The 18,651-nt window shown below is 34.9% G+C and overlaps 1 protein-coding gene across 1 annotated transcript; it reads left to right on the top strand.

The window, feature by feature from the left end:
- Window positions 1–2,469: 2,469 nt before the first annotated feature.
- phf20a (PHD finger protein 20, a) lies at window positions 2,470–18,439 on the top strand. The gene is made up of 17 exons (XM_073825804.1): window positions 2,470–2,586; window positions 5,653–5,750; window positions 5,847–6,018; window positions 7,657–7,741; window positions 7,843–7,919; window positions 8,018–8,507; window positions 11,398–11,454; window positions 11,877–12,002; window positions 12,087–12,137; window positions 12,234–12,641; window positions 12,987–13,085; window positions 13,889–14,070; window positions 15,072–15,171; window positions 15,710–15,914; window positions 15,998–16,367; window positions 16,453–16,606; window positions 16,721–18,439. Exons 2-17 carry the CDS (start codon window positions 5,668–5,670, stop codon window positions 16,861–16,863), a joined length of 2,802 nt encoding a protein of 933 aa, XP_073681905.1. The 5' UTR covers window positions 2,470–2,586; window positions 5,653–5,667; the 3' UTR covers window positions 16,864–18,439.
- Window positions 18,440–18,651: the final 212 nt, after the last annotated feature.

The following is an 18,651-nucleotide window of genomic DNA, read 5'->3' as shown; positions in this document are numbered from 1 at the left end:
TTCATTTTTATTTCTTTGTGGTTAAGAAAATATTGTAGTATTACTCTTTTAAATACAAATTAAACTCTATACGTTTTACCTATGTTATGTTAAATTAAATACTGTTCAAATGTTTAAAAAAAATGTTTTTGAAAAAGAGCCTCTCAGGCTGCATTTATTTGACCAAAAACAGAGTAAAAACTGTGGAATCCTGTTTCCACCACTAAATAAAAAACTTTTTATCTCACAGTTCTGACTTTTTTTCTAAGAATTACATGATACAAAACGCAATTATGATTTTATGTCACGCATTTCTGAGAAAAAACATCAGATTTGCATGTTGCGACTATTTCTTAGAATTGCAAGTTATGTATCAGATTTGCAAGTTTATTTGTCCCAATTCTGACTTTATATTTCGCAATTGCGAGCATATATTGCAATTCTGAGAAAAAAACGCCAGATTTGCAAGTTATTTCTCACAATTCTGACTTTATAACTCGCAATTGCAAGTTTATATCATGCAATTCTGAAGAAAAAACTTCAGATTTGTGAGTTTCAACTCTCAGAATTGCAAATTTATGTCTCAGAATTCTGACTGCATAACTTGCAACTGTGAGTTTATATCATGCAATACTGAAAAAACCCGTCAGATTTGCAAGTTTATATCTTGCCATTCTGATTTCATAACTCACAATTGTGAGTTTATATCACGCAATTGTGAGAAAAAAGGTCAGATTTGCGAGTTGCGACTTTCTCAGAATTGCAAGTTTTTAAATCGCAATTGCAAGTTTATATCATGCAATTCTGAGAAAAATGTCAGATTTGCAAGTATTTATTTCTCGCAATTCTGACTATAACTTGCAATTGCGAGTTTATATCACGCAATTCTGAGAAAAAAGTAAGGTCAAAAGTAAAACAGTAGGCGCGTTTCCATTTCAAATTTGCACAAAACTTTGGCGCTATTTAATAAATGTCGATTAAAAAGTATTGCAAAAACTCACATGAGGCGGTATTTCAGGCAATACAAAAAAGTAATATTTCGCAAAACTACAATGGAAACATTTTTTTCTGCATTTACAGGTCACATTCGATTAAATATAGTCAAAATCCCACAAAAATGCGTTGCCATGACTTATCGCGAGAGGAAAAAATTACATTTCAGTCGCATAACATCGATGAATGGAAATGCCGTCATTTTGCAATACTTTTTAATCAACATTTACAAAATAGCGCCAAAGTTTATTTCTTGCAATTCTGACTTTATAACTCGCAATTGCGAGTCTACATCGCACTTCAGACATTAAAAGTCAGATTTACGAGTTGCGACTATTTTTTAGAATTGCAAGTTTATGTCTTGTAATTCTATACTACAAATCGCAATTGCGACTTAAAGGGATAGTTCACCCAAAAATGAAAATTTGATGTTTATCTGCTTACTTGTTTCTTCAGTAGAACACAAACAAAGATTTTTAACTCAAAGCCACATAATGGCAGTGGATGGGCACCAAACCTTTAAAAGCAAAAAAAAAAAAAAAACATGGACAGACAAATCCAAATGACACCCTGCGGCTCGTGACGATACATTGATGTCCTAAGACACGAAACGATCGTTTTTTGCCAGAAACTGAACAGTATTTATACAATTTTTTTACCTCTGATACACAGCCACGTCCATCTGTCCTGAGCACGGGCTTATCATCTGGCTGGTTACATGTGTGCGCGCTCTGGCGCTATGTTATAAATGTCGATTAAGAAGTATTGCAAAATGACAGCGCTTCCATTAATCGATGCTATGCAACTGAAGCGTAATTGCGACAATTTTGAAAAAAAGTCACATTTGCCAGTTTGTATCACAATTCTGAGAAAAAAAGTCTGAATTTTGAAATGTAAACTCTTAATTGCAAGAAAAAAGTCAGAATTGTGAGATTAAAAAGTTAAAATTACCTTTTTTTAATTTTTTATTCAGTTGCGAAAATGGGCTTCCATTAAAAACACTACTATTTTGAAGTATTATTACAATTATATACTTATATTTTAATATCGGCCTAATTTAAAATGTAATTTATTCCTATGGTGGCAAAGCTGAATTTTCAGCATCATTAGGCTACTCCAGTATTCCACGGTCATGTGATCCTTCAGAAATCATTTTAATATGCTGATCTGCTGCTCAAGTAACATCTTGTGTCGAAAACAGTTGTCCAGCATAAATTGGAATTTAAATTGAAAACTGCAATATACGTTTGTTAGGATTCTAAAATGGATAGATAGGTGAGATATACATCTTAAACACATTAAAAAATCTTGATTGCAATTTTTTACGAATTTAAGAATTTAAGAATCCGTGGGAAAAATACTTACTGACCTGTTACTTTTGAAAGGTAGTGTATTAAAGCAATGTTCCTCACAATGAAGCTACTAGACGTCTTTATATAGACTGGAAGTGGCTGACGCATGCGCGATTGCGGTATTGTTCATACCGGTAGTCTGTGTGGAACACATTGGAAAATAGTAAGTGCGTGCATCTCGCGCCCAACGTGGTTACAATAAAAGAGGCTTTAATAGATGCACGACGCGCCTTTATTGTAAAGCAGACGGATATCACAACAGGTAACTGATGTTTATAGCATTTTATAGTACTGTTTTCGCAATGCCAAGACTTTGTTCGAGTATGGAATGTTGAAAGATGCTGTTTCAGAAAAAATGAATATGTAATTACAAATCTGAGGTAATGAAATCAAGTAAATGTCGTTACATGTGCATTGGTAGATGCATGTTGTGATTTACAGCTTGCATTTGTGGGAGTGGCGATGTACTCGCCCAATACTATCCATGACATTATTTTCTTGGAGGGTGTGGATCAGTCAGGAAGTTAACGTGGGCTTGTGTTTCCACGAAGATGAATATTGATCCCGTAGGCTTTCAAATAGTCTTAAATGATGCTCTCTGTCTGCTTTTGGCTATAGACAGGGAGAAATCTGTGATCTGGGAATACTAAACACTAGTGTAATATTGGAATATCTAGCATCTCTATTGTTTCCATTGTCATTGGCAGGCATTTGGGGGACCCTGATAAAATCACAGTTAATTACTCTTACTTATATGACTACTCATGCAAGAGTAAAAAAAGTGAATTATATATATTTATAGTGTTCTGTAATGTATAATATTATGATTTAATTTTTGATTGTCAATTATTTTGATCCATTCCTAGCATTTTTTGAATGTTTTATTAATACAAAAGGAATGTTGAATTTACACTTAAACATTAAAGTTACATAGAAATAAGAGGCTTAGCTAAGTAGGCTATCGATAATTAAGTTAAGTCTGTTGTTCAGAGTGTATTTAGTGGCATGATGCCATGACCTGGATTCTTTGCATTTACACTGTATAATTAAACGCTGTAGATCAGTGATGTTTACTGGAAAAGATTTTGCTGTTGCTTTGGTAGACCAACAACAACAACAAAAAAAATTATATTCAAATTATTTTAAATAGAGAGGGTTTGCACTTATGCCACTATTTTTGTCAGTTACCTGGATGTGTGGCCATATTGGCGATACTTGGATGTAAACAACAGCATGGATTGCACAGTTTTTGACAAACTAAAGTTAATAGGTGGTAAAGATACATACGAGCAGTATTAATTAATATATTAGCCTAATATTTCATCTACAGTACCTGACTGGAAATGATAAGAACAAAAACAAATGTTGTCAAGATTCTTGCCCTTGGAAATCCTGGTTTTGTTTAGCCAACCACAAACGCCTTTTGTTCCTCAGACAGTTTTTTTGCACAATTCTCCTTGATTTGTTATAACTTTTGGCAGTCTGTAGTACTCCAAATGTTTTTCCTGGTCTGACCGATTAGTACAGGACAAAACATGACAGTAATTGACCATTTTCAAATATGCGGGTTACGCTCAGTTCCGTGGCATTTTTACGTTCAGTGCCATCAATATTGCCAGCTGAGGACGCATCGTGAAAACACTATTCTTGATGTCAAAAGTCAAAATAATAATTTTAACGATTCAGTTGACAAACTATAGTTTTTCAACTGAATCGTTAAAATTATTATTATTAAATTAATTAATAATTTAAACTATTTTATTAACAATAGACTTGTAACATTGGGCTTTACTGTGAATCTCAAGCTTAATCTAACATGATTTTTTCGAAAACAAAGCTCCATTTAAAAGATACATAATTAACCCTCATTGGTAAGTTCGATGCTATATTTTCCTTTTTTTTCCTGTTGTGAAGTGTTTTTTGTACACTATTTGTAAAATGATTCGCAAGAGTTTATCTATGATTTACTTGATGGGATGTATTGTGTGAATAATGTAGTAAAATGTTGACCAAGATTTGCTGAAAATTTTGCCATCCAAAGTGTAGATGACTTTGTTTGCTCATTGGAACAGATTTGGAGAAATTTAGCATTACATCACATACTTACCAGTGTTATCTGCATTGAATGTGTGCTGTCAGAATAAGAGTTCAAACATCTGATAAAAACATCACAATAATCCACACCAGTTTAGTCCATTAGTTAAAATCAGTGTGTTTGTGAGAAACAACTTCATCCATAAAGATGATTTTATCTTCAAACCATTGCTTCCAGCTGAAATATGTCCTCTATCCATAATATTCTTTCTCCAGTGACGATTTTTTGTCTCTTCTGCTCACCAAGGCTGCATTCATTTGATCCAAAGTACAGCAAAAACAGTAAAATTGTGAAATATTTTTACTATTTAAAAATTTCAGTTTTAATTTATTTTCAAATGTAATTTATTCCTGTGATCAAAGCTAAATTTTCAGCATTGTTACTCCAGTCTTCAGTGTCACGTGATCCTTCAGAAATCATTCTAATATGCTGATTTGCTGTTCAAAAACCCTTTTTATTATTATTATCAATATTTAAAACAGTTGAGTACATTTTTTAAATGAATAGAAAGATCCAAAGATCAGCATTTATATCTAAAAAAAGTATCTAATTATCTAAAATAAATTATAGAAATGAGTACATTTATTTAGCGAGGATGCTTTACATTGATCAAAAGTGATGATAAAGACATTTATAATGTTCAAAAAGATTTCTATTTTCTGACAAATGCTGTCCTTCTGAACATTCGATTCATCAAAGAAACATGAAAAAAGTCTACTCAGCTATTTTCAACAATAATAATACATGTTTTTTGAGCAGCAAATCAGAATATTAGAATGATTTCTGAAGGATCATGTGACTGGAGTAATGATGCTAAAAAAATATTCAGCAGTTATTTTAAATAGTAAAAATATTTCAAAATGTTCCTGTTTTTGCTGTACTTTGGATCAAATAAATGCAGGTTTGGTGAGCAGAAGACACTTTAAACATTAAAAATCTTACCGTTCAAAAACTTTTGACTGATAGTGTATATTGTTATATATACACTATTTGCAATAGTGTCAGTAACAAGTGACCTTGGTGTGTAGTTTTAGCAAGCTGCAACAATCATTGTTTTTTCGTTCCAAAACTGTTGCTGTGATACAGTTCAGTGTCAGTTATTGTTATTAGCAGTTAGCTTCTTTCTCTCATGTTAGCTCTCAAACAATCTACTTGTAAAAACAGTAATGAGACCATTCTAATGTAATATAATGATCACTGGGAACTTACTAAAATGTGTCTTTTCTGTATCAGGTAGCTGCTGACATTATGAGCAAAACTCCTCCGAACAGACGAGGAATTAAGTTTGAGGTGGGCGGTGCTGTTGAAGCACGAGACAGTCTGAAGAACTGGCAAGTGGCAGTCTTTTAAAAATACTTATTTTTTTATCTTAGCCGTTCCCTCACTCTGTTTTATAGCAAGCTCTCTGTGTGTGATTTCACTCGCAGGTATGCTGCCAACATTGAGAAGATTGATTATGAGAACGAGAAGGTCTTAATCCACTATCGCCAGTGGAGCCATCGCTATGATGAGTGGTTTGACTGGGCCAGTCCGTATCTAAGACCCATGGAGAGGGTTCAGCTGAGGAGAGAGGGACGGCAGGAAGACAGCTTTATTCCTGTGAGTCACAGACTGTGCTCCTTAAAAATCCCAGTATATGAAAGGTAATCTAGGATCAGCCTTGTGTATAAACCTGTGTACTGAGATGTGAAATGATCCTGCATCAGTCCTTTGTCATTTTCACTGATTGTGTGGATCACATAAGCAAATATCTATCTATCTACAGTTACAGTCAAGTGCATACACCTCGCAGAATCTGCAAATTCTAATTATTTTACCAAAATAAGAGGGATCATACAACATGTTATTTTTTATTTAGTACTAACCTGAATAAGATATTTCACATAAAGGATGTTTACATATAGCCCACAAGAAAAAATATTAGTTGAGTTTATAAAAATGACCCTGTTCAAAAGTTTACATACACTTGATTCTTATTACTGTGTTGTTACCTGAATGATCCACAGCTGTGTTTTTTTGTTTAGTGATAGTTGTTTATGAGTCCTTTGTTTGTCCTGAACAGTTAAACCGCCTGATGTTTTTCAGAAAAACCCTTCAGGTTCCACAAATTCTTTGGTTTTTCAGCATTTTTGTGTATTTGAACCCCCAATGACTGTATGAATTTGAGATCCATCTTTTCACTCTGAGGACAACTAAGGGATTCGTATGCAACTATTGCAGAAGGTTCAAATGCTCACTGATGCTTCAGAAGGAAAAACAATGCATTAAGAGCCAGGGGGTGAAAACTTTTAGAATTTGATGATGAGGGTAAATTTAACTTATTTTATCTTCTGGGAAACATGTAAATATCTTCTGTAGCTTCTGAAGGGCAGTATTAAATGACAAAAATAAGATATTTAGGCAAAATCAGAAAATGTACACATCCTTATTCTGTTCAAAAGTTTTCACCCCCTGCTCACTAAGTGCAGCCACTTCACAATATGCATAAAATGATGTGGAACATTTCATTAAGGTACATCATTTAGGTTATATTAAAGGAGTAGTTCACTTTCAGAACAAAAAATTACAGATAATGTACTCACCCCCTTGTCATCCAAGATGTTCATGTCTTTCTTTCTTCAGTCGTAAGGAAATTATGTTTTTGAGGAAAACATTTCTGGATTTCTCTCCATATAATGGCCTTCTATGGTGCCCCCGAGTTTGAACTTCCAAAATGCAGCCTCAAAGGGCTCTAAATGATCCCAGCCGAGGAATAAGGGTCTTATCTAGGAAAACGATCAGTTATTTTCAATCTTTTTAACCTCAAATGCTCATCTTGTCTAGCTCTGGGTGTACTCTGTATAGATATTAAAAAGTTTATAAATTGTAAATGTTTTTAGAAAATAACCAATTGTTTTGCTAGGTAAGACCCTTCTTCCTCGGCTGGGATCATTTAGAGCCCTCTGAAGCTGCATTTAAACTGCATTTTGGAAGTTCAGACTCAGGGGCACCATAGAAGTCCACTATATGGAAAAAAAATCCTGAAATGTTTTCCTCAAAAAACATAATTTCTTTACGACTGAAGAAAGAAAGACATGAACATCTTGGATGACAAGGGAGTGAGAACATTATCTGTAAACTTTTGTCCTGAAAGTGAACTACTCCTTTAAGCCGTAAAAGTCTTAATACCCAGGGTTTCCTTTAAAGCACTGAAAAAGCTTATTAATTAATTTGGTTTTCATTCATTCTTTTTTGCAGGGATTTCATGTGAATGACAAAGTTCTTGCCAGCTGGTCCGATTGTCGATTTTATCCTGCAAAAGTCTTGGCGGTCAATAAAGATGGTAAGCCGTTGCTGTATTCATTGCATGAAATGGTTTGTAATGTTAACAGATTCTTATTCAAATTTAAGCTACGTTTCATGTTTGATTCTAATATCCTACAGCGTCCTACACTGTCAAGTTCTATGATGGTGTCGTCCAAACAGTCAAAGGAATCCATGTGAAGCCCTTCACCAAAGAGGTTTATTTTGCATTTGTATCCCATTCATGTTGCATGTCTATTTCAGTACACAATTTGGACTTCTCTCCCTTTACTAATTCTCTCATTCTCACATCTAGAGAAGAAAGAAACTAACTGCTAGAAATGGAGAAAAGCCCATTGTAAAAAAGACCGAGACGGACAAGAAAATGCAGGAGGAGAATGAGGTCAGTGGTGATAAACAAGTTCCTGTGGAAGAGGAGGATGAGATCTCAGACTTGGATGGAGAAGAAGGTGAACAGAATAATAGCAATGGGAATGGCATATGTCATGAAATGGAAGATATAAACGTAAAGGAGGAAAATGAGGAGAGAGTCTTAGAGCAAGTAGGGCAGCACAACTACAGTAAGTCATTTTTGAAGAAGGTCTCAGGGCCTAAGGAAAGAGAAGAGGAGACTGCAGTGAAGATGGAGGACTCTGTGGTGTTTGACTCGGGTTTGAACTTTAATGAGGGGATGGGAAAGAGAAATGAAGCAGAGGAAGCAGAAGTCCAGGTGAAACAAAAAGAAGAGGAAATCAAAGGACAAGGTCTTCCTCATGACAGAAAATCGCGGAAGCAGCGCATAAGAAGTACGTAAATTTTTTTTAAAGTGATTTATTAAACATGAAGATATTTATTCCTGAAACTAACAATTCTGTCATTAATTACTCACCCTCATGTCTTTCCAAACCTGCAAGACCTTTGTTCATCTTCAGAACACAAATTAAGATATTTTTGATGAAATCCATTATTTAGACAGCAACGCAACTGATACATTCAAGGCCAAGAAAGGTAGTAAGAGCATTGTTAAAATAGACCATGTGACCTCAGTGGTTCAACCGTAATGTTATGAAGCTACGAGAATACTTTTTTTGCATAAAGAAAACAAAATTAACGACTTTATTTAACAATTTCTTTTTTTTCTGTGTCAGTCTGCACAGTGTGTTCATGAGAGTACCACGACACATGCATGTGGTGCTGCTTATACAAGGTCAGAAAACATTCATATTTCATTAAAAATATCTTAATTTGTGTTCCAAAGATGAACAATGGTCTCACGGGTTTGGAACGACATGAGGGTGAGTAATTAATGGCAGAATTACAATTTTTGGGTGACCTATCACTTTAAGACAGCCATCAATATTAGAATGGTAATTATTCCAGTTGTACTCTTAAAATAAAATTAGTGCTGGGCAACGATTTATCGCAATTAATCACATCCAAAATAAAAGTTTTTGTTTATATAATATATATGTGTGTGTACTATGTATATTTATTATGTATATACTGTATAAAGTCACATACACATACAGTATATATTTAAAAAAATTTACATGTATATATTTATATTCATATAATTTATATTATATATAAATATATTTAATATATAAACGTAACATACTTTTCTTAGAAATATACATGCATGTGTGTGTGTGTATGTCTATGTATATATATATATATATATATATATATATATATACATACAGTGCCCTCCACAAATATTGGCACCCTTAGTAAATATGAGCAAAGGTGACTGTTAGATCTTTCATTTGAAAAATTCACAAAATTCTAACCTTTCATTTAAGTAAAATGATGATGGAAAATGTGGGGGATATCTCATTATAAGATTCTCTAGTTCACGTTGGCCACAATTATTGGCACCCCTAAAAATTAAAAAAGTTAAATATCTCTTAAAGTATATTCCCATTAATATTAATTTTATTTTAGCACTCCAGGGTGGCTAGGAGTATAAAATTGTTCAGTCATGACTTTCTGTTCCACAGAATTATAAATATGAGGAACACAAAAGCCAAATTCCCTTAATCATCCATCACAAGAAGTAAAACCAAAGAATGTAGCTTCACAAAACAGAAAGAGCTGTAAGAAAAGCATTGAAAATCCCCATTCCCACCATCAGGGCAATAATTAAGAAGTTCCAATCAACTAAAGATGTTACAAATCTGCCTAGAAGAGGACGTGTGTCTATATCATCCGAATGCATGATAAGGAGGAGAGTTTGAGGGGCCAAAGACTCTCCAAGGATCACAGCTGGAGAATTGCAGAGAATTGTTGAGTCTTAGGGTCAGAAAGCCTAAAATAAAATGATCAAACAGCCCCTACATCACCACATGTTGTTCTAGAGGGTTTCAAGAAAAAATCCTCCTGGCTCACCCAAAAACAAACTCCAGCATATTCACTTGTGAGACATGATTGGAACTTCAAACAGGACTGGCTTCTATGGTCAGATGAAACTAAAAATGAGCTTTTTGGCAGCTAACCCTCCAGATGGTTTTGGTGCAGACAGGGATAAAAAAGTACCCCATGTCCACGGTTAAAAATACTGCTAGGTCTTTAATGTTGTGGACCTATTTTTCTGCCGGAGGTCCTGGACATCTTGTTTAGATACATGGCTTCATGGATTCTATCAAATACCAGCAGATAAAAAATCTAAACCTGACCGCCTCTGTTAGAAATCTTATAATGGCCCATGGTTGCATCTTCCAGCAGGACGATGATCCAAAACACACATCAAAATCAACACAAAAATTGTGTCACTGAGCACAGAATGAAGCTTCTACCATGGCCGTCCCAGTTCCCTGACCTGAACCCTGTATAGAAACTGAAGAGAAGAAGCACCAACATGAAGTTGGGAAGAGAGAGACTCTGGAGAATCTAGAGAGATTCTGTGTGAAGGATTGGTCTCTGATCTCTTGTCAGGTGTTCTCCAAACTCATTAGATATTGTTGGAGAAAACTCAGAACTGTTATCTTAGGAAAAGGATGTTGCAATAATTGGGTGCCAATGATAGCGGCCAACGTGAACTAGAGCAAAACATTTATTTCTTAATGAGATTTCACACCTAGGTTCTGTTGATTTACTTCAATGACAGGTTCGAATTTTGTGAATTTTTTGAATGAAAGATCAAAAGGATATATTATGCAGATTTATTTTAACATCAACCTTTGCTCATATTTACCAAGGGTGCCAATATTAGCGGAGGGCGCTGTACATAATAAATACACACAGTACACGCACATATATTATGTACACAAAACCTTTTATTTTGAATGCAATTAATCGTGATTAATCGTTGCCCATCACTAAATAAAATGATTATTATTTGGCCTAAAATACTGACCTTTTTATTTTAGAGTGAAATATTACAATAGTAATAATTCTTATTTTGTTTAACTTTTTTTAGTAGTAATAATGACAATAATCATGATTAAAATACTAATAATTATTATTTTATAGTCATATTGATATATAATAACGGAATTGTGGGCCTTACAAAAGCAAACAGAACAGACCTGGAGCTTTTTTATTTATCTCATTTTAAAATTGCAATCACATTTTTTTATGAGAAAAATCGAACATGCAAATTAATTACAAATTAAGTTCATTTTTTTAAACTTGACATTGTGTTGAGTGTTTGTCATGATATCTGTAAAATTTCATTTTAATTGTATTTTTTTCTAGGGAAGAGGAGACTTTCAAAGGCACGAAGGAGCTCCAAAAAAAGCAAGACTGATTCAGGTTTGACTATTTGACTGTTACGTCAAATGTAAAAATTAGGGCTGCAAAACGATTAATCGCGATTAATCGCATTTAAAATAAAAGTTTATGTTTACATACTATATGTGTGTGTGTACTGTATTTATTTATTATGTATATAGAAATACGCACACACATGTATATATTTTTACAAATATTTGTATATTTATACTTGTATATAATTTATATTATAAGTATTTTATATATAAATCTAGCATATTTTCCTTAATTTATACATGTATGTGTGTGTATTTTTATATACATAATAAATATACACACTACACACACATTTAGTATGTAAACATAAACTTTTATGTTAAATGCGATTAGTTTTGCAGCCCTAGTAAAAATGTTTTATGTGAAAAATGAGTTTACTTTCCTCATTATTCATCTCTTTCCTTCAGAAAAAAGTTTTCATAATGATTCCACCAATCAAAGTAAAGGACCAGACCCCTTACATCTAACACAATCATCCAATGGAACAGCAGTACCTAAGGCTCAGTGCCAATCAGAAACCTTTAAGCCTACAGGTGAGATCCCAGCACCACATCTGTACAACGTTCTCAAATAACATCTGGTTCATTATGATCAGTGTTTTTGTTTTTTATTCGTAGCAGTCAGAAAGCAAGCTTTTCACAACCCCAACCGTTTCAGCAGAGAGCCATGTGAGTAGTGATCTATACTAATCGAATTCACAGAATCATGATTCATCACAAAGATCTTGAATTATTGACAATGAATGTACTATCTAATTATCACAGTATATAGAGTCATCAGAAACCAGCCACCACCGGTGCTCTCCATCAACTTGGACCATAATCCATATAAATGCGGCGCTCCTGGCTGTGCAAAGTCTTTCCGCAAAGCAAAACTCCTGCACTATCATATGAAGTACTACCATGGAGATGATCGTCTGATGGAACTGGAGCAGACCAGGGCAATGGACAAACATGCTACACTTAATAATCAGGATAGCTCCAAGAAGAGGTGCATTACATCACATGAGTGTGCGCAGATGACTGTGAAGAGACGCCCTGTAGCGCCCCCTGTCGTCAGTGCGCATAATTACCAACGCTGGCCCTCACTGAAGGACAAGACTAGAGAGAATCAGCTGGACAGCAACATGCATTCCTTAAACAAGGAAAGAGAGAGGAGGTTTATGGAAATGGGTATGTCTGATGAATAGAATTTATATGTGACCCTGGACCACAAAACCAGTCTTAAGTCGCACGGGTATATTTGTAGCAATACCCAAAAATACACTCTATGGGTCAAAATGATAGATTTTTCTTAATTTTTGATTAGTAATATGCATTTCAGATAGGTGTATCATGGCCAAATATTGTCCTGTCCCAACAAACCATACATCAATGGATGTATACATCTCAATTTCAAATAACTGACTCTATGACTGGTTTTGTGGTCCAGGGTCACATAAAGCATGTGAGATTTACAGTGCTTTTCGTATAATACATGATATGATCTAATTGAGCTTAGGTTTCTTTCCTTTGTAGAAGGTGTGAAGGAACGTGACAGGACAAAAGAGAAACAGACTAGAGATTTCCTGCGAATTAAGTTCAAGGAAAAGAAAAAAATGAGAAAAACCACATCAGGTGAAGAATTTATTTCTGTGTACAACCATTGCAGCTGCATGTCTGAAATGTATTTGAAACAGTAAATTATTAGTATAAATGTAAATTGAATATAATTATTTGAAATGTTTTTGTTGAGTTTATGTATTTTTGCAATTTGAAATGATCTTAAAGGCACAGTTCACCCAAAAATGAAAATTGTGTCATTAATTACTTACCCTCATGTCATTCAAACCCTTTCATTTCTTCGTTCATCTTCGGAAACAAAAATTAAGATATTGTTCAATCCTAAAGCTTTCTAATCCTGCATAGACAGAGACACAACTGCCACATTCAAGGCCCAGAAAGGTAGTAAGTACTTCATTAAAATGGACCATGTGACATCAGTGGTTCAACCTTAACGTTATGAAGCTATGAGAATACTTATTGTGTGCAAAGAAAACAAAAATAATGACTTTATTCAACAATTTCTTCTCTTTCATGTCAGTATTCAGTGCACGTTCACGTTGCACTGTGCACAAAAAGTATTCTCATAGCTTCATAACAATACGGTTGAACCACTGATGTCACATGGAGTATTTTAATGATGTTCTTACTACCTTTCTGGCCCTTGAATGTGGTAGTTATGTTGCTGTCTATGCAGGGTCAGAAAGCTCTCGGATTTCATCAAAAATATCTTGTGTTCTGGTGAATGAAGGTCTTACGGGTTTGGAACGACATGAGGGTGAGTCATTAATGACAGAATTTATATTTTTGGGTGAACTATCCCTTTAAGTTTTAAGTCTTTCTTATAACTCAAGTCATGTTTTGTCATATGTTTCCAGATGAGGATAGCATTTCTGATTGGTCCTCTGACAGCTGTGGATGGAGTGAAGATGAAATGGGTGCAGATTTAGATGTCATTGCTTCACCTCTCAGCTGTAGCTCTGTTGCTTCGACTACCGGAAGTCAGGAAACTGTCCGCTGTGTGTGTGAAGTTGAAGAGGAAAATGACTTCATGTTGCAGGTGACCCTTCAAAATCAAAGAATCCTGCAAAAAAATGATCTTGGTTTCCACGAACAATATTACGTTGTTTTTATTAACATTGACAATAACAGAAAATGTTTTTCAAACAGCAAATCAGCATATTAGAATGATTTTTGAAGGAACATGTGACAGTGAAGACTGAAGTTATGATGCTTTTACTATTTAAAATAACTGTTTTCGATTTGAATGTAAAATGTAATTTATTCCTGTGGTTTCAAAGCTGAATTTCTAGCATTATTACTCCAGTCACATGATCCTTAAGAAATCATTCTAATATTCTGATTTGCTGCACAAAAAAACATTAAAACCTGAGTACAGTTTTTTCAGGTTTCTTTGATGAGTAGAAAGTTCTGAAGAACGGCATTTACCTGAAATAGAAATCTTTTGTAACATAAATGTCCTAATATCTTTTTGATCAATTTAAAGCATCCTTGCTAAATAAAAGTATTAACTTACTTCTGTCATTTCTTTCCCCCAAAAAAAGTGATACGGACTCCAATCTTTTGAATGGTATAGTGTAAAATGTTAAGAAAGCTTTTTATTTCATATAAATGCTGATCTTTGGATATTTCTATTCTTCAAAGAATCCTGAAAAAAATGTACTCAACTGTTTTAAATATTGATGATGATAATAATAATAATAATGATAATAATAAAATGTTTCTTCAACAGCAAATCAGCATATTAGAATGATTTCTGAAGGATCGTGTGACACTGAACACTGGAGTAATGATGCTGAAAATTTAGCTTTGATCACAGGAATAAATTAGATTTTAAAATATATTCAAATAGAAAGCTGTTATTTTTAAATGCTGTATTTTGGATCAAATAAATGCAGGCATGGTGAGCAGAAAAGCCTTCTTTAAAAAAACATTACAAATCATACTGTCCAAAAACTTTTGACTGGTAGTGAAGCTGTTAAATTTTCACTAATAATTAACAACCATCATATTTGTTGTTTTTGTTCTCCCGCACCTCAGTGTGAAGAGTGTCTGTACTGGCAGCACGGAACCTGTATGGGCCTCCTGGAAGAGAATGTTCCAGAACGATACGCTTGCTTCATTTGCCGGGATTCTCCAGGTTTGAAAGCATTGCACGATTTAATGTTGATTTCTGGAGAAAACCTTAAAGGGATAGTTCACAAAAAATAAGAATTCTGTCATTATTAACTCACATGTCGTTCCACACCCATACAACCTTTGTTCATCTTTGGAACACAAATTAAGATATTTTTAAAATCCGAGAGCTTAGCATAGACAGCAACGCAACTACCACATTTAAGGCCCAGAAAGGTAGTAAGGACATTATTAAAATAGTCCATGTGACATCAGTGGTTCAACCCTAATTTTATGAAGCGACAAGAATACTTTTTGTGCGCAAAGAAAACAAAAATAACGACTTGTCCTTACTATCTTTATGGAATTTGAACATGTCAGTTGCGTTGCTGTCTACGCAGGGTTAGAAAGCTCTTGGATTTCATCAAAAATATCTTAATTTGTGTCTGAAGGTGAACAAAGGCCTTACAGGTTTGAAACGACATAAGTGAGTAATTAATGACAACATTTTCATTATTGGGTGAACGCTCCCTTTAACAGTGTACTTGTTTGTGCATATCCAGGGCAGATCCGAGGTCAGAGACAGAGTCTGCGATACTGGTATGACAGGGACTGGCTAAGCACCGGCCATATGTACGGCCTCTCTTTCCTGGAGAACTACTCTCATCAGAATGGCAAGAAGATCGCAGCCACTCATCAGCTGTTAGGGGACGTTCAGCATGTGGTAGAAGTCCTCAACGGCCTGCAGCTCAAAATCAGTGTGCTACAGTGAGTGATCCTCTGTTTGAATCCATAAGACAAATCTTATTTGAAAAGTCTAATGAAAAGGTTGTTGTACCAATTTACTGCAGGAGCCAAAGTCATCCAGACCTCAAGTTGTGGCAGCAGCCGTGGAAGCTAACAGAGAAATCCAGAATGAAAAGCATGGCTCTTCCAGAGACAAAAACAGTTTCTGCATCAGCATCCTTAGAAGCCATTCATCATAAAGAGCCCTTTTCGTCATCCTTCCAGGACTACATTAGCAGTGAGCATTGCTACCAAAAGCCACAAACACTGTACCAAGTATTGGAGCCAAGGCTGGTGCTGAAGACACGGGTTGAGTCGGTGCTGGAAGACCGACTGCACAATGAGACAACGCTGAAGAATGAACAACACTATAATGGAGAGATCCAACCAGCACTACTAAAGACATCTAGTTCTCAGCTGTTCAACCACAGCATGGTGAGGGTCAAATGAGGTTACAAGCAAAAATCTTACCTTTTTGAATAGTGGTGTAGACTCTGAATGTGACGTTATTGCATTGTAGGATGTAGGAGAGAAGTGTGAGGCGGGTGCTGATGGAGGCGGGGTTAAGGGCGGAGCTCAGCAGCAACAGTGGAGGATCAACCTGCTGGACCATATTGAGACTGTGCAAGAAGAGGTTACCCACAGAATGGACTTCATTGAAAGAGAGCTTGATGGTGTGCCACAGGGTTTCAGAGAGCTAGATTTATGTTTCGCTATTTTATGTAGTGATTTGTATTATGAGAATGTTTCATGTATACTATAACTATATATTGATGGTTTTTTTCCAGTGCTTGAAAACTGGCTGGACTGCACGGGTGAGTTGGAGCCTCCGGAGCCACTGGACCGTCTGCCTGAACTCAAGCACAGCATCAAACAGCTGCTGAATGAAATGGGAAAGGTGCAGCAGATCGCTCTGACTTGTGCCACATGAGGGCGCCAGGGCAAATTTCACCATCATCACAGGACTACCTCAGATTGATACATTCCTAAATCGGGCTACACCAAAGAGCCTAAAGAATAGACTGAGAACATGTGGAACTGAACATGCTGTTTGTTACGGAGTCTGTGATTCTGATTCTGATTGTAAATGTAGAATTAAGACTGAATGTTACAAAACTTTACCACCAACTTTTTATCTATTCTATTTCACCAAAAGGAAACATACAACAAAATACATGACCAGTATGTTTGCTAAAAGGTTTACAAGACATTTCTGTCATTTAACAATGCGCAGCATGCACCAGTTTCTAACATTTTTACGCTGTCATTAGGCAAGTTAATTCAACACATGTACATACCAGAAATCATATTTTTGCTTTTCCAAAAAATTTTGTTACAGTTGAAGTCAAAAGTTTACATACACCTTGCAGAATCTGCAAAATGTTAATGTAAGAGGGATTATACAAAATGCATGTTATTTTTTGTTTAGTACTGACCTAAACAAGATATTATTCAGTTTAGTTGAATTTATAAAAATGACCACGTTCAAAAGTTTACATACACTTGATTCTTGATACTGTGTTGTTACCTGAACGATCCACAGCTGTGCTTTTTTTTCGTTTAGTGATAGTTGTTCATGAGTCCCTTGTTTGTCCTGAACAGTTAAACTGCCTGCTGTCCTTAAGAAGAATCCTTTAGGTCCCACAAGTTCTTTGTTTTTTTTAGCATTGTTGTGTATTTGAACCCTTTCTAACAATGACTGTATGACTTTGAGATCCATTTCACACTAAGGACAACTGAGGGACTCTTATACAACTATTACAGAAGGTTCAAATGCTAAAGATCAGGGTAATATTGATGGCTTTTGTCTTCTGGGACAAAAATATGATATTTTATCCAAAATAAGAAAAAACATCTTTATTCTGTTCAAAAGTTTACACCCCTGGCTCTTTAATGCATTGGTTTTCTAATAGTTGCATATGAGTCCCTCAGTTGTCCTCAGTGTGAAAAGATTGATCTCGAAAATCATACAGTCATTGTTGGAACAGGTTCAAATACACAAAATGCTGAAAAAACAAAATTTTGTATTTAAAAGATTTCATGCTGACAATGTTTTTTGAATATTACATATTTATTTCTAAAACAACTGTGAATATACTTACTGTAATCCTCTGTCGTTTACTTATTCCTTTAACCTTCATGCAGCAAATGTGATCAATGTCAACACATCCTTATGGATTAGCCATTAATCTTTAGTATATTAACAAAGACTAAACCACATGACTGTTTGTCTAAAAGCAAACAGTTTATCCCAGAGCTTGGAAATACAGAATTTCAGTATTGTAATTCTAATTAGGCCTACCCAATGAAATATTAAGTATACGTATGCATATTGGCTATTATCTTGATGAACATTTAATGAATTCATTAAATTCTATCATTAAGTTCACACTTTAATGTCTTTCCAAACTGTATGACTGGAAAACCATACTGCATTATAATAAAGACTGGCTTGTTTAACATGTCCGGCTATTCAAAATGGAGACAATAAAAGCACGTTGGATGTATACAGTATGTGTAACGTTATACCTGGCCTGTTGTGTTTTATTTAGAATCAGAATTAGCTTTATTGTCAAGCATGTTTACACACACACAAGGGATTTGTCTTTTCTTGACAGGAGCTCCAAAATATTTAGAGAGAAAAAAAAACAAAGGAAAAGACGTAACTGTCGATAAGGACGTGACTTGATATCATAGATAACCTCATGAGGGCGATAAA

The sequence above is a fragment of the Garra rufa genome, chromosome 20 (assembly GCF_049309525.1).
Source record: "Garra rufa chromosome 20, GarRuf1.0, whole genome shotgun sequence".
NCBI lineage: Eukaryota > Metazoa > Chordata > Actinopteri > Cypriniformes > Cyprinidae > Garra > Garra rufa.
This window is presented reverse-complemented; position numbering and strand designations above follow the sequence as displayed.